The sequence below is a fragment of the Pongo pygmaeus genome, chromosome 1 (genome assembly GCF_028885625.2).
Source record: "Pongo pygmaeus isolate AG05252 chromosome 1, NHGRI_mPonPyg2-v2.0_pri, whole genome shotgun sequence".
In the NCBI taxonomy this organism is placed as follows: domain Eukaryota; kingdom Metazoa; phylum Chordata; class Mammalia; order Primates; family Hominidae; genus Pongo; species Pongo pygmaeus.
Genome location: NC_072373.2, coordinates 90,749,384 through 90,764,088, shown reverse-complemented (window position 1 = coordinate 90,764,088; position 14,705 = coordinate 90,749,384). Strand labels below are relative to the sequence as shown.

Genomic DNA, 14,705 nt, shown 5'->3' with positions numbered 1-14,705 from the left:
AACCAAAAAAGAGCCCGCATCGCCAAGTCAATCCTAAGCCAAAAGAACAAAGCTTGAGGCATCACGCTACCTGACTTCAAACTATACTACAAGGCTACAGTAACCAAAACAGCATGGTACTGGTACCAAAACAGAGATATAGATCAATGGAACAGAACAGAGCCGTCAGAAATAATGCCACATATCTACAAGTATCTGATCTTTGACAAATCTGACAAAAACAAGAAATGGGGAAAGGATTCCCTATTTAATAAATGGTGCTGGGAAAACAGGCTAGCCATATGTCGAAAGCTGAAACTGGATCCCTTCCTTACACCTTATACAAAAATCAATTCAAGATGGATTAAAGACTTAAATGTTAGACCTAAAACCATAAAAACCCTAGAAGAAAACCTAGGCATTACCATTCAGGACATAGGCATGGGCAAGGACTTCATGTCTAAAACACCAAAAGCAATGGCAATAAAAGCCAAAATTGACAAATGGGATCTAATTAAACTAAAGAGCTTCTGCACAGCAAAGGAAACTACCATCAGAGTGAACAGGAGAACATTTTCGCAACCTACTCATCTGACAAAGGGCTAATATCCAGAATCTACAATGAACTCCAACAAATTTACAAGAAAAAAACAAACAACCCCATCAAAAAGTGGGTGAAGGACATGAACAGACACTTCTCAAAAGAAGACATTTATGCAGCCAAAAAACACATGAAAAAATGCTCACCATCACTGGCCATCAGAGAAATGCAAATCAAAAGCACAATGAGATACCATCTCACACCAGTTAGAATGGCAATCATTAAAAAGTCAGGAAACAACAGGTGCTGGAGAGGATGTGGAGAAATAGGAACACTTTTACACTGTTGGTGGGACTGTAAACTAGTTCAACCCTTGTGGAAGTCAGTGTGGCGATTCCTCAGGGATCTAGAACTAGAAGTTCCATTTGACCCAGCCATCCCATTACTGGGTATATACCCAAAGGACTATAAATCATGCTGCTATAAAGACACATGCACACGTATGTTTATTGCGGCATTATTCACAATAGCAAAGACTTGGAACCAATCCAAATGTCCAACAATGATAGACTGGATTAAGAAAATGTGGCACATCTACACCATGGAATACTATGCAGCCATAAAAAATGATGAGTTCACGTCCTTTGTAGGGACATGGATGAAACTGGAAATCATCATTCTCAGTAAACTATCGCAAGAACAAAAAACCAAACACCGCATATTCTCACTCATAGGTGGGAATTGAACAATGAGAACACATGGACACAGGAAGGGGAACATCACACACCGGGGACTGTTGTGGGGTGGGGGGAGGGGGGAGGGATAGCATTGGGAGATATACCTAATGCTAGATGACAAGTTGGTGGGTGCAGCGCACCAGCATGGCACATGTATACATATGTAACTTACCTGCACATTGCGCACATGTACCATAAAACCTAAAGTATAATAATGATAATAATAATAATAATAATAATAATAAAAGAAAAAAAAAGAAAAAAAAATGAAATAAAAAAAAAAAGTAGCCAACTAACATCCTAATTAACAAAATATTACAAACTAATTTATTTTAGGACTGTCCTGCTTTTTATTTATTTCGGATCACTTAAAATGTCAGCATGTGCCTGGTAAATGTCTCTGTTAAAATACAAAATCTACTCCAGGGATGCATTAGAGAAAAATTTTGAAAACTCATTTGGTAATTGCATCTCACTGCCCATCAGTTAATCTGCTTATATATTCATGCATCCTGAGAGACAATTTACTGAATTAAATCCTTGGAGATCAAATTCAGTTACTTAAAAACAAAATGTAATTTTTTTTCCAAACAACAACTTGAAATTAAAATTTTAGGCCTCCCAATTTTGCTTTTATCTATTTATTGTTAGTGTTACATAAAAATAAAATTATGTTACTAACACAATAGTACAGCAAACATACAAGGTATTTATCAGCCATAAACACTAATGAAATAGCAAAATGTCTGTCTGTTGGGAATTTCACTTCAACCACATCAAGAACTCACAGTGCATGCCATCATTCCTTTAGTCTTCATTATTCAAACAGTGTTCACTATAACATTATCAATGAAGTAAAAACAAGGCTTATAACTCTAAAAAAAAAAAAAAAAAACTAATGACATACATCCAAAGCAGTTCTCAGAACTGCTTTATATATTTACTGGAAAATAATAAATGAATATTTAAATTCAAAAAGTTTCCAAAAGAGTAGCAAATCTAGAGAAGGTAAAAACAAATAATTATGATGAATTTAAATGCAAAAATAAAGAAAACTAAAACAGTAGATATTTTATTTTTTAAGTTCGAATAGTTGAAGAGATTAATTAGAAATGAAACCCCTAACAGCCATGATCAACAAAAATCAAAGAGACACAAGAAACAATATCAAGTAGGATACAAGGGCAGATACAGAGGAACAAAATACTTATAAAAGCATATTTTGAACAACTTTATACTAATTTATTTTTAAAAGGTATATAAAATGGGCAGATTTGGAGAAAAGGATATATTACCATAATTAGACAAGAAATAGAAAATGTACTAGAATAAAAACCCCATAAAAAAGGAAAGGCTAGTAGTGAAAAACCTACTCTTTCCAAAAACAAAGACACAAAAAACAACATCATGCTCAGAGGATAGAAAGGTGTGAGATTTAGCCAGCATTTAAAGAGGCTGCTAATTGCAAACCTTTCATACCAAAAATAGCCAAGTAGGAAAGGATAATTATCAGCCAATAATGGATAGATGAAAACATAGTAAACTGAATTCAGCAGTATATAAAAAGATCAAGTAGGGGTTTCCGTTAAAACGTATGAATGAGCCAATATTTTAAAAATCTATTAATGTAATTCACCCCTAACAACTTAGAGAATAAAAAGCATATGATTATGTCAATAAATGCAGAAAAGAAACTAGCTGAAAATTTAACAGACCATTTATGATAAACTTGCAAACAAACAAGGAATAGAAGGGAACTTCCTTATATCTGCCAGAGATCTACAGCAAGCATCATGTTTAATGGTTAATAAAACATGAAAAACATTTAAAGTCTGAAAAAAAGACAAAAATGTATCTATAACTGTTAGTATTGAATATTATATTTCATAACCAAATGCAACATGGAGAGAAATAAATAAGAGAGATAAAAATCAGAACAGAAAAGACAGAACTGTCAAAATGTGCAGATGATGTAGTCATCAATATATTTTTCTCCTTTGTCAGAAAAAAACCTACATTCATCCTAGATTTTCTTAGCCTTTTTCCCCTAAACCCATCTTTCTTCAGATAAACACACAATAAAACTTATATTTAAAAAAGTCAGTCACTTTCCTGTTCACAATTTCAGTATTGGGGTTTCCTTTTCTTTCTCATAGGTTTCAATTCCATTCTATTTCTAATTTCAAAGAGCTACATGTTTAAATAGCTACCAGGAGCACTATAAAGAAGAGACATTGACAAAAAAGGCCCAAGATTAACTGATTATTTCAAGGTCTTAATAAGGCTTGCTGCCCAACTTTAAGCCTTCTTTTAGCTGCTCCCTGAAGGATTTCAAACAGTCCTAATGAAGTTATGCACTGGCCATTCTTAAGCAGTGATAAATATGCCGTAAATTCATCTCTTGCCTGTGGGACTTTGGATCTTAATAGCTTATGAGCTCAAGTATTTCCAGTTTCTGTTGGGTAAATGTTTGAGGGCCTTAAGAGAGATTATGTGGAATTGAACTGAATGCCTGGCAACTCTTTCATGCTTGTCAGTCTCTCCCAGCTTACTTGGCTTGTCAAAGACACCACAATAAACTGTCCTGCTTTCAAATATTTATTTTTCAGTATGCTGGTACTTAGAGAATCTCTAAGAGAAAGGTACAAACTGGGCACCAGAACTAGGAATTACGGAAGAGCCCAAGTCTTAGGGTATCCTGGGGGATTTGGTATCCAATTCTCTTCCAACCTTCAGAAAGGCCCATCTTGGGCTCACCTTCTAAAAGGAAAGCAAGGATGGGTCAGTTGATGGACTAAGTGCTGGAGAGAGAAAGAGGGAGCTACAGAAATTACTTCAGTAAAGCTCTTCCTTCTGATCTCCTCAAGGAGAAGGTGCTCAGCTTTTTGTGGGTAACACACAGGGGTGGCCAGGTACTGCAAAGCAGGGAAAACTGGCTTACGCTACAGGTGTAGTGTTAGCCAGTTTCTGCTGTATTCCATGCTCCTAGCATGAGAGACATTCTATAAGTATTTGCTGAAGAAATCAGTAAATGAATGAGTCATGGTTCCCACAATATTCAAACTGAAGAGACCTCAGAGGTAAGTCCTTCAGCAGTTAGGACAGAGATACCCTGGAGTGTGAGTCATTTGTCTCACGATGCTGCATCCTTAAACATGATTGGTTCTGAGGCCCTCCCCATAATGCGATCATGAGGTATGAGTCCTCTTCAACCACGGAGCAGTCCAGGACCTTATGCTGATGCAAAGACTTCATTCCTGTGGGAAAAACCAAGATTGTCTAAGTACTAGCTGTACGATTGTTGATGAGCCACTTTTATAATGAGATCCCCAGACATCAGAGTGTTTGGATTGTGCTATTGCTGCCTTGCAGACAGTCACTGTGGTTTTGGGGAGAGGGACCTCAGAGTCCTAGCGCACAGGAGAATGGTCCTCTTGGGCAGCCAGCAATTCAGACTTAAAGGGATGGGGCAATGGGGAGGTGCAGGAGAGCCTGGTGCTGCTTTCTGTATGTTTGTTACTCCCAGATCTGACTAATCAGGGAGATAAATTAACTGAAAGGTCCTGGTAGGTTCTGTTTTGCTTCTAGTCCTCCCGTTTGGAAGATTCTCTGTGTGCTGTGTCTGCCACAGTACAATGGGAGTCCTGGAAATTCTAGTTTCAAGCCTCACTCTCCTGAATCCTGAATAAGCCTCCATCCTGCCCAGTGATATGTAAGTCACATTTCAGGACTTGATGCAGGGATTCTTGTTCTGTAACTAAATGTGACCTCGTGGCCCTCATCTCATAACCTCATGACCCTCATCTCTCTCTTTTATCTCCTGAGATAATTATCAAGTGGAAAAAATGAATATACAGCTGTGTCACAAAACTTAAGAATCAAAAAGCATAAATAGTGAAAAAAATCACCCAGAAAGGATAATCTGGGTACCAGCCTTAAGGAAGGCAAAGCTTCCAAAGCCTAAATGCCTTATCCCGCATATTCTCATTGAAATGCTGTCCAGTCTCCGCAGCCCTCAACAAACCATCTCCATCCCAGACTGTGCCACTCAGCATTTCTTCATAGCAGTCTCTGAGATAGATATTAGCACAGTCTTCATCTTACAAGTGAAGAAATTGAGGCCTAGAGAGGTGAGAACTGTTTCCAAGGTCATATATGAGTAAGTGGGGCTTGGGTTTGATCACAGAGGTATTTAACTCCAGACTACCCTGCCCCGAAATCCCACACATTTCAAAATCTAGAGTTGGAAGAGAAGTGAGTATGGAAAGTAAAGACCGGACCTTCCAACAGGGGTTGAAGAAATTAATGACAACGACCATCCATGAACATGAAAAAAAGAAACAGAGCAAAAAAATTATTGGGGGTGTGTGTGTGTGTGTGTGTGTGTGTGTGTGTGTGTGTGTGCGCGTGCATGTTTGGGTGGCCAAGCATACAAATAGAACCCAGAGTTATGGGGAGTGGGGATGGGAAGGACAGAAGAAGGGAGGAAAGCAGAAATTTAATGTGGTATTTGCTCGCTATGTATCAGGAACTGCACTTGGCAATTTACATACAGTAATTCATATGGTCTCCATAGCAACACTATGAAGTAGATATTATTATTCTATTTTATAGATGAGCAAATGGAGACAAATGAAACGAGCAAAGAAAATCAGGCATCCCTCCATTTACACTGGGGTTAAAGCCAGAGATTATTATGAACTTAAATATTTTGTTGTTACTATTGCTGTTGTCTTATAGTTACTAGTGTTTTAAATCTATAAAAAACCTTCCAAGCCTTCGTTGTGTATACAGACTAAAAAATAGAAGCAGAAACTACCCTCCACACGGAACGGGGAGACTCGGGTATTAAACACGTGATATTTGGGGCTTTTGGAAGAAAGCAGGACTGAAAAGAGAAGTGGCTACGCACCACAGAATGTTCTAGGTCAGCACACTGGACTACCCACACGGGAGAAAAGGAGTGTCTCCTCTCACTTCCTTATTCCAGACACCGGCCACTGTGAATTTGAACCTTGAGAAAAGGCAGTGCTTTCTACCTTGACTTACCAAATGGAAGCCCTTCTGAACAGAGATGGAGCAAGTTTTGAGAGAGGGACTCCAGAGTCCTGGGACACAGGAGAATGGTCCTCTCTTGACTTCCCAGGGATGTGCCTCACACAGCCATCTGTCCTTGGCTTGAACTCATTCCAGAACTCTTTAGGTACGTCCCTTTGCACTGGCCTTTGGCGAGCAATGTGCTATTGCTGATTTAAACCAGGTGAGTCTGAGTAGAGTTTCAGGCCTGGGCACACGTATTCAGTGCTTTCTCTGGTCTACATCTACTTCTAGTCAAACCAGTTTCCAATACATATAGTCTCTGACTTTATAATAGTGTGAGAGTGATATGCATACAGAAGAATTTATACTTCAAGTACCTATACAACCGTTTGGTTTTTCACTTTCAGTACAATATTCAAAAATTACCTATGATATTCAACACTTCATCATAAAATAGACTTTGTTTTAGGTGATTTGCCCAGTTGTAGGCTAATGCAAGTGTTCTGAATACATTTAAGGTAGGCTAGGATAAGCTATGATTTTCAGCCAGGTGTATTAAATGCATTTTTAACATGATATTTTCAACGTATGATGGGTTTATCAGGATGTAGCCTCATCATACATTGAAGGGCATCTGTACTACCTTTACACATTTACTTCCTGTCAACAGACACATACTACATCTGTCCCTCAGTCTCAGGGCCCAGAGAACCTTGATGGGTCCTTCAGTACTTGCCTGTGTCTGAATGTTGAGAGCATCTGAAACCCAGAGCTACACTCCATTTCAGTGCCTGCACATGGCTGATGATGATCCTGGACCAGCCTACTGTTTCCAACCTGGATGCTTAACATTCCCACTTCATCTCTTTCAGACTCAGATTCTCCTCAATGCCAAGGCCCAATTTCACGGTTGTGACAGAGTTTACCTTTGAGGGTTTCCCCATTTTTGAGTGGCATCACAGACTCATCCTCTTTGTGTTCTTTTTGGTCTTGTACCTTTTGACCCTTGCCAGCAATGCTATCATCTTGACACTTATCCGCCTTAACCATCAACTTCACATGCCCATGTATTTCTTCCTGAGTGTGCTATTTCTGAGACCTGTTATACCATGACCATCATCCCCCAAATGCTGTCCAGTCTCCTCAGTCCTCAACAAACCATCTCCATCCCAGGCTATGCCACTCAGCTCTTTTTCTATCTCACTTTTGGTGTCAATAAATGCTTCCTGCTCACAGCCATGGGGTATGACCGCTATGTGGCCATCTGCCGCCCCCTACGGTATTCAGTCATCATGGGCAAAAAGGCTTGTATACAACTGGCAAGTGGATCCTGGAGCACTGGCCTGAGCACAGCTATCATTCAGCTGTCTTCTGTATTCAGCCTTCCCTTCTGTGATGCTAATCTCATCTCCCACTTCTTTTGTGATATCCGGCCCATAATGAAGCTCACCTGTGCAGACACTACTATCAAGGAATTTATTACTTTGCTCATCAGTCTCTGTGTCCTTGTTCTGCCCATGGTCTTGATCTTCATCTCCTGTGTCCTAATGGTCACCACCATCCTCAAGATTGCATCAGCTGAGGGCCGGAGAAAGGCCTTTGCTACTTGTGCCTCACACCTCACAGTGGTCATTGTCCGCTATGGCTGTACCTCTTTCATCTACCTAAAACCCAAATCCCAAAATTCCCTGCAGGACAGACTTATCTCTGTGACATACACTGTTATTACTCCTCTGCTCAACCCTGTTGTATACAGCCTGAGGAACAAAGAGGTCAAGGATGCCTTGCTCAGAGCTTTGGGCAGAAAGCCTCTCTCTTAGGTGCTGGTCAGTTCAATAACAATCAAAGAAAAAGAGTTTGATGAGGTGTCACAGTGAGGGGGACAATCAGATGAGAGATACTGTGAAAGAACCAGGTGGCTGATCTAGGCAGCATCTAGGAATTTATTCCCCTCATAGATTGAAACAAGGAAGAAAAATATTAATGAAAAAAAGAAATAGATGGATTTGCCAAGTCAGATATATGGGTTTACCAAGCTTGATGAAAATCAAATAAGATAAATGATATCCAGCACTGCACTATAATGTTAGACATTATTCCTGTTACTCTTGTCATAAGGTATTGTAAACCAGCAGGGAGAATAAGAAGAATATATACTATCATATCATAGGAGTTTATGTAAGCTAAACTTGACTTCATGAATGACACAAAGGTACAAAAGGCCACCAGCACCCCTTGTCTGAAGATGGGACCAACTCCAGGGCACAATTCTAGATCCCTCCATTAGATCAGGCTGAAGTTATGCTCCAGCTAAGACTGTGTTCTTGCATAGTGATTCCCCTGCCCCATCCTGCTTCTCTCATTCCCTTTCCTCTGAGGGAACTCCTTAGTCAATCACTGTACCCAATACCTTATTTCAGGCTCTGCTTCTGTGGAACCTGACCTAAGCAAGGTGGTACCTATGTCTATGGGGCAATTATTCAGACTTCACTGCGAGTGCTCTTTTTGCATCTGTTGCACTTAGAACAGTGCCTGGTGCATAGTAGATGTTAAATATTTATTAAAAGGAAGAAAGAAGGAAAGAAGGAAAGAAAAAGCAAGGAAGACTGCTGTGAGCAGCTAAAATACACTAGAAGGTAGCTCTTCTCTCTTGTTTTCCTTCTATGATTTTAACACTTTCAGGCTGTTTGTCCTTCTTTGTGACATCTCCTTTTGGTACATTTATTGAATGTATCCTAGATAGTAGTCATTATTTTAAGTATGTTATTAATTTAATCTTCACTATAAATCTATGAGATAGATATTTTATTATTCTTTTTTATGGATGAGGAAACTGAGACCTCAAATATGTAATTCCTTAAGGCAGAATCAGGATTTAAACACGTGCAACCCAGCCCTGAAGTCTGTAGTTGCATTGTAAGCTCATGATGTTCATTTTAACCAGCTTTCTCCTCCATAATAACTAATTTATACTGCTCCATACTCCTAGGAAAAGGAGAAGCCTCCACCCCATTCCAAATTGTGGATTTACACATATCTCAGATCCTATTCGTGATATCTTGGACTTTGGAATCAGTCTGGAAGTTTAGAAATAGTGTATTATAATACACTCCTTTTCCTAAAATACTTTGGTGCATCCCTTTTTCACTCAGCACAACCCCAAAGAGAAAAATAGGAAAGGAAGTCTGAAGTGGGCCAACAACTACTGAAGAACAGTTATTGTTTACCCTGAACCCCAACTCTAAGAACCAATGACCTTGAGTAGGAGATGCTAAAACAGTATGATATTGTAGATAGAGTACAGGCTTTGAACGGAGCGGCATGCATTCCCAATCATAGATCCGCCATTACAAGCATGTGTCCTGTTATGATACTTAACCTCCCTGGTGTTTGTTTCCTATCTGCATGGTGAGGCTGACAATATCAACTCCCAGGGTTGCTGTTAGAAGTCAACAATGTTATGGACATACCATTCCCTGGCACATGGAAAGCTCTCAGTGCCTTCTCCACCACCACCCTCCACAGACATTGCTCCCTGGGTCACTCTGAGGTCAACGTCAAGTCACTCTTGATATGGACACAGAGCCCTAGCTTTAACAATAGGATTCTCATTTGTTCTTTGTCAATAGAATTCCCTTTTGCCCAGGAAGTCTTGACTTTGTAACTGGGCTTCTCTTATAGTCCCTGATCCTATGTTCCAGCAAAAGGAAACTAACTATTCTCCGAGGGTCTTCCAAGTATTACTTCCTGGATATACCCAGGACCTTATTTCAGGCTCTGCTTATGTGGAACTAGACCTAAGCAAAGTGGTATCTATGTCTATGGGGCAATCACTCAGACTTCACTCCGAGTGTTCTTTTTGTGGTTAATAAACCACTAAGAGCACCTGTCTGCATTTCTCCTCCAGATTCCCTTTATTTATGCCCTCCTTACTGACCTGCCGAATACATCTCATAACATCATTCCCTCTTCTCTCCTAGTTGCCTCAGAGTCACTGCAAGAATTCCCAGGGTTCCTGTGGGCATCAATTCTCACATGCAGTCTGAATAAATACTGACAAAAGCATCTGCAAGTATTTTTTGAAGTACCATAATTCATTTGAAAGCACCAATTACTAATTCATAGTTCTCCTTTTCAGAACTTATTTTTCCTATCAATAGGTACAAATAGTACAACTATTATTATCCAAATATTATCAATTTGGAGATCAAGAAATATTTGAACGTAAAAAGGGGTTTTCATACACAGACAATTTGGACACGCCAGCTCTAGGTGACAGAAATAGTGTGGAAGACGGTGTGAGAGTAGACCTAACTTTAGGAACCTCAGTTAAATCTGTTTTGAGCCCTATCTGGGGCCCTGAAAGACTCCCATTGACAATTCCAAAGCCTTCTTAAGAGGTCTAGACCCAGGATCCTAAACTAAATTGAATGCCATAAACAAACTATAATAAGAACTACTGGAATCTGTTCCCCAAATAAAGCAGTCTACAGAACTAGAAGATTTTGCATTAGGTTATTTTGGCTGTTTTGCCAGCTTTGTTTCTATAGTCACTCCACATGTGTTCATTTTTTTCTAGCATAAAATCCCAATATATTTGCTATTGGTGGCAGATTGGACTTTCTGTACATCCCTAATCTGTAAAATTAGATACTGCTACTGACTTCGGAGGGTTATTTGGAGGCTTATGTGAGACAAAAATCTGTGAAAGTGTTTGATAAATGTTAATTGCTACTGAAGTGGTATACCTGTCCTTTTTGCCAGATACCACATTTTTATATCATCAACCCAGTTCCCCATTTCTACAGTCTTCGTAATTTGTCCCAAAGCAATAGTATCATAAAGACTTGAGCTCTTTTGCCCAATTCTACTCTTTTCCTGTTGAGATCTCATAGCCACCAATGATACCTGATCATGAACTGTTAATACGGAGATCATTTTCTTTGCTTCATCTGTTACAAGAAGAAGCTATGTATATTTATAAATAATCAGAGAGTTGGCATGAATGAACCCGATGAGAGCAGTTTATGAAATTATTGGTTCTTTCCTCTCCTTTGAGCCACACATTGAGTCAATTACAAGCCCTATTGATTTCCCTCAAATGTCTCTCACATGTGTCCCTCCCCTCTGGGCCAATTACCACCCCTCTAGATCAATCCCAATTTTCTCTGTTACATCAGCAGCCTAGCTGGTTTTTCTTCCTCTTTTTTGCCAACTTCAAATCCATCTTCACACCACTCACAGGTCAATATACCAAATCCCAGTGCAGGGTAGTTTTTTTTTTTTCAACAAGGAAGCAAAATCACCAGAAAGAACAGAAAAGGGAAAAAAATGGTTAGTGGTTTAAAAAAAAAAAAGAATGACTTCCTTAAGAGGCCAGTTGCTAAGGAATTTTAGAGTCTAAGAACAGGAGAGATAAGTGAGAATCACTTGAGAGGCTCTTAAAAGTGATACATTCAAATACTCTTTTGTAATCTGTTCTTACTTTACCTACACAATGTAATTTTTCATAATCAACCTGAGTCTAATCAAGGACTGTCTCCTCCCTGTCTCACTTACAGTTACATTTCAGTTATTATGATTATCACCTGCAACTAAACCCTGAGCTCCTGAAAGGTTGGTGCAGCACCTCATCCATTTCTGTATTTCCAGCAACTAGCACAGGGCCTGACATATGCTAAGTGCTTAAAGAATGAATGGATGCAGATAAATATCACATGAAAGACTAAGAAATTTTTAAAGAAGTAGTAAACAACTCATGGAAAGTATTCAGTGAGAAGTAAGTTTGGAGTTGGGTCTTGACAGACAATTAGAAGCTTACCAAATAAAGGGAAGAAAAATCCAAGCAAAGAGAACAGTGTTCAAAAGCTAATTTGTTTCCTAGCCTCCAGGAGAGAATCTTTGGATCTAAAGATGGTGTACTTCCAATCCTGAATGCCACAGGACAAGGACAGGCAGCATGAACTGCCCTCTGCAGAATGACGACCATATTTAAATACTTCTATTCCAAAAAGAAAACCAGATTCTTATACTAGATAGGGTTCCTGCCTATAAGCAAAAGGCCCTAAACTTCCTTAAATCCGAGGTGGTATGGCTCTAAGCTTGAGCTGCCTAGATTTGTCAATATGAATTTCTAAGACACATCTGTAAAAAAATAAAAAATAAACCACATGCACATATACACACTCACAATGTGCTTATTCAAACAATTAAAATCAACTAAATAAACCAGCTTCCTCAAATATTATTTCAACTTGAAGCAAAAACTTTCCCCAGGCTCCCCAAGCGCTAGCCTGGAATTAAGTAAATGAGCCTCACACATAATGAGACCTCCAGGTACCTGATACCTGCATCCTCCCAGCCCCAGCGGGGTGGCTCTCAGAATGTCTTCAGGGAGTGACTCCCAGAAGCCCAGCTGCCTGATCCTGGGAGAGCATCTCCTCTGGCTTCAAAGACTTTTCCACACAGAGGGGTTATCAGGAATGCCTATGACTCTCAAACCTAACTATATTCCTACTAGTGTGTGTTTATGCCCTGCCTGCTCAGCCTCAGGTCCTGCCATAGGCACTCTTGGTCACCTTGCTCACCTTGGTCACCCTGTGCCTATCCATTGTGGCCAAGGGAGCCTGACATTTCAATCTTTACTCCTCGGCCTCCTCCAGCTCAGCTTTCCCGTTGTGCCTCAGTGCTAAGCAGAGTCATGTGAGTGGTCTTCAGAAGAAGGACTGAAATGGGGCTCATTACATATGATCTGACTTTATTGTAGTATTTCAGCTCCTATCACAGCTGGACAGGTCTTCATAAGCTATGTTTGCTCTTCCTTCCATTTCCTTTGAAGAATTATAGACTTCCAAGAGTGGGGAGGATGCTAACCAAATCATAATAGCTGTTCTTCTACCTCAAGACAGACAAGTTTCAGCCAGATAAGATGATATTTTAGCCATGTGCTTCTCAATGGGAACTCTATTGGTATTTGGAATAAGACAATTCTTCCTTGGGCAGAATCACCACAAGTTTTGCAGGACATTTCACATCATGAATGGCCAAGAGCTTCTGTGCTCATTATTGTAACAGTTAAAAGCTCTGCCAAGCATTTCTGATTTCACCTTAGAGGCACCATACCACTCCGTGGCTGGACTACTACATAGTTTTTGCTCAGAAGCCTCACAGAAGACAAATGTCTTTAGACATATATTTTAGTATCAGATGATTTTCTTTATTGGAAAATATTCTCTATTGCAGCTTTACTTTCTTTTTAGCATTCTTAGTGTAAATGATTAACAGCTGGTCATCAACTTCTTTTAAATAGATTTTTATGAAATTGAAGAAAGTCTTCGTGCGTACTAACCATCATTGATGTGATTTACTTTATGCAAAGCTTCTCTTTCTGAATATGCATAAGCAAGTCAGAATATAATTTAAATACCCTACAGAAGCTTACTGTTTAAAGAGATAAAAATGTGAAATATTACATAAATTGAACTGATCCCCTTCCTTCAACAAAATGATGTATCTTTGGTGTAACTGTTTTTTTATATTCAGGGTCTGCTTTTGCTTTAGGTGAGGGACACTTAAATTTGCTGTATCTTTCCTGATACAATTGTTTATCTCTGCAGAGTGGGTGTAGGCTTACTCACAAAGTTGTATTGGCTATAAATTTGCCTTCTAGTTTAGGGAAGGTAAAGATGTAGCATAGTTTATAACATACGTGAATCAGTGCTCTGAACTGTCAGCAGACTTCCATCACTCAGACAGAAGTGGGGAGAGGCTGGTGGTTGGCTAAGATTTTCCTTTTTCTTCTTGAAGACAAGAAGAACCTTTTTACTTTGCTTCTACTTCTTAAAGGATGTGCAAGGGGGATGATTCATAGTCTTGAAAGAAAAGACATCAGTAGTCCATCCCTAAACAAATTATTTTCAAGCACCCAATCCATGCATAATTTGGAGCTAGTGAAATATGAAAAGATGTAAAAGGTATTATAAAGTTGCTAAGTGTTTGTGTGAGGTGAGGCAGCAATAATGGGGTAAAAATAATCCAAATAAACCTGAGAACCTCCGAGTGTAATACGGTTTTATGAAGGCCTGAAAATGTGCACTCGTCTCTGAAGAATAGGAAAGAAATAAGAGGAGAAAAGAGGAGCCATTCCAGATGTCAGGGAGGAAGAGTAAAAATGAAGTAGGAGCATGTATGGTTATACAGTGAACAAGTGAGACTATATGATTCTGTGATGCATGGAAAATTATAACAGATGGTCAGAGAGTAAAAATATTTTAAGTAAAGATAAGTAAACCCAGGGATTAACTTAATCCACTAGGAAATATATCACCAGATTTGTAACTGAGAACTATTGAACTTCAATCAATTTCAGAAATGTGCTTCTACTGCTTTACTGAGACTATGTGACTTTT

At 39.2% G+C, this 14,705-nt stretch overlaps 1 protein-coding gene across 1 annotated transcript; it reads left to right on the top strand.

Moving 5' to 3' along the window:
• Nucleotides 1–7,185: 7,185 nt before the first annotated feature.
• LOC129016545 (olfactory receptor 10J4-like) lies at nt 7,186–8,117 on the top strand. Its single transcript, XM_054455895.1, is given in 2 exon segments — nt 7,186–7,381; nt 7,384–8,117. Coding segments are annotated over 2 exon segments (930 nt in total).
• Nucleotides 8,118–14,705: the final 6,588 nt, after the last annotated feature.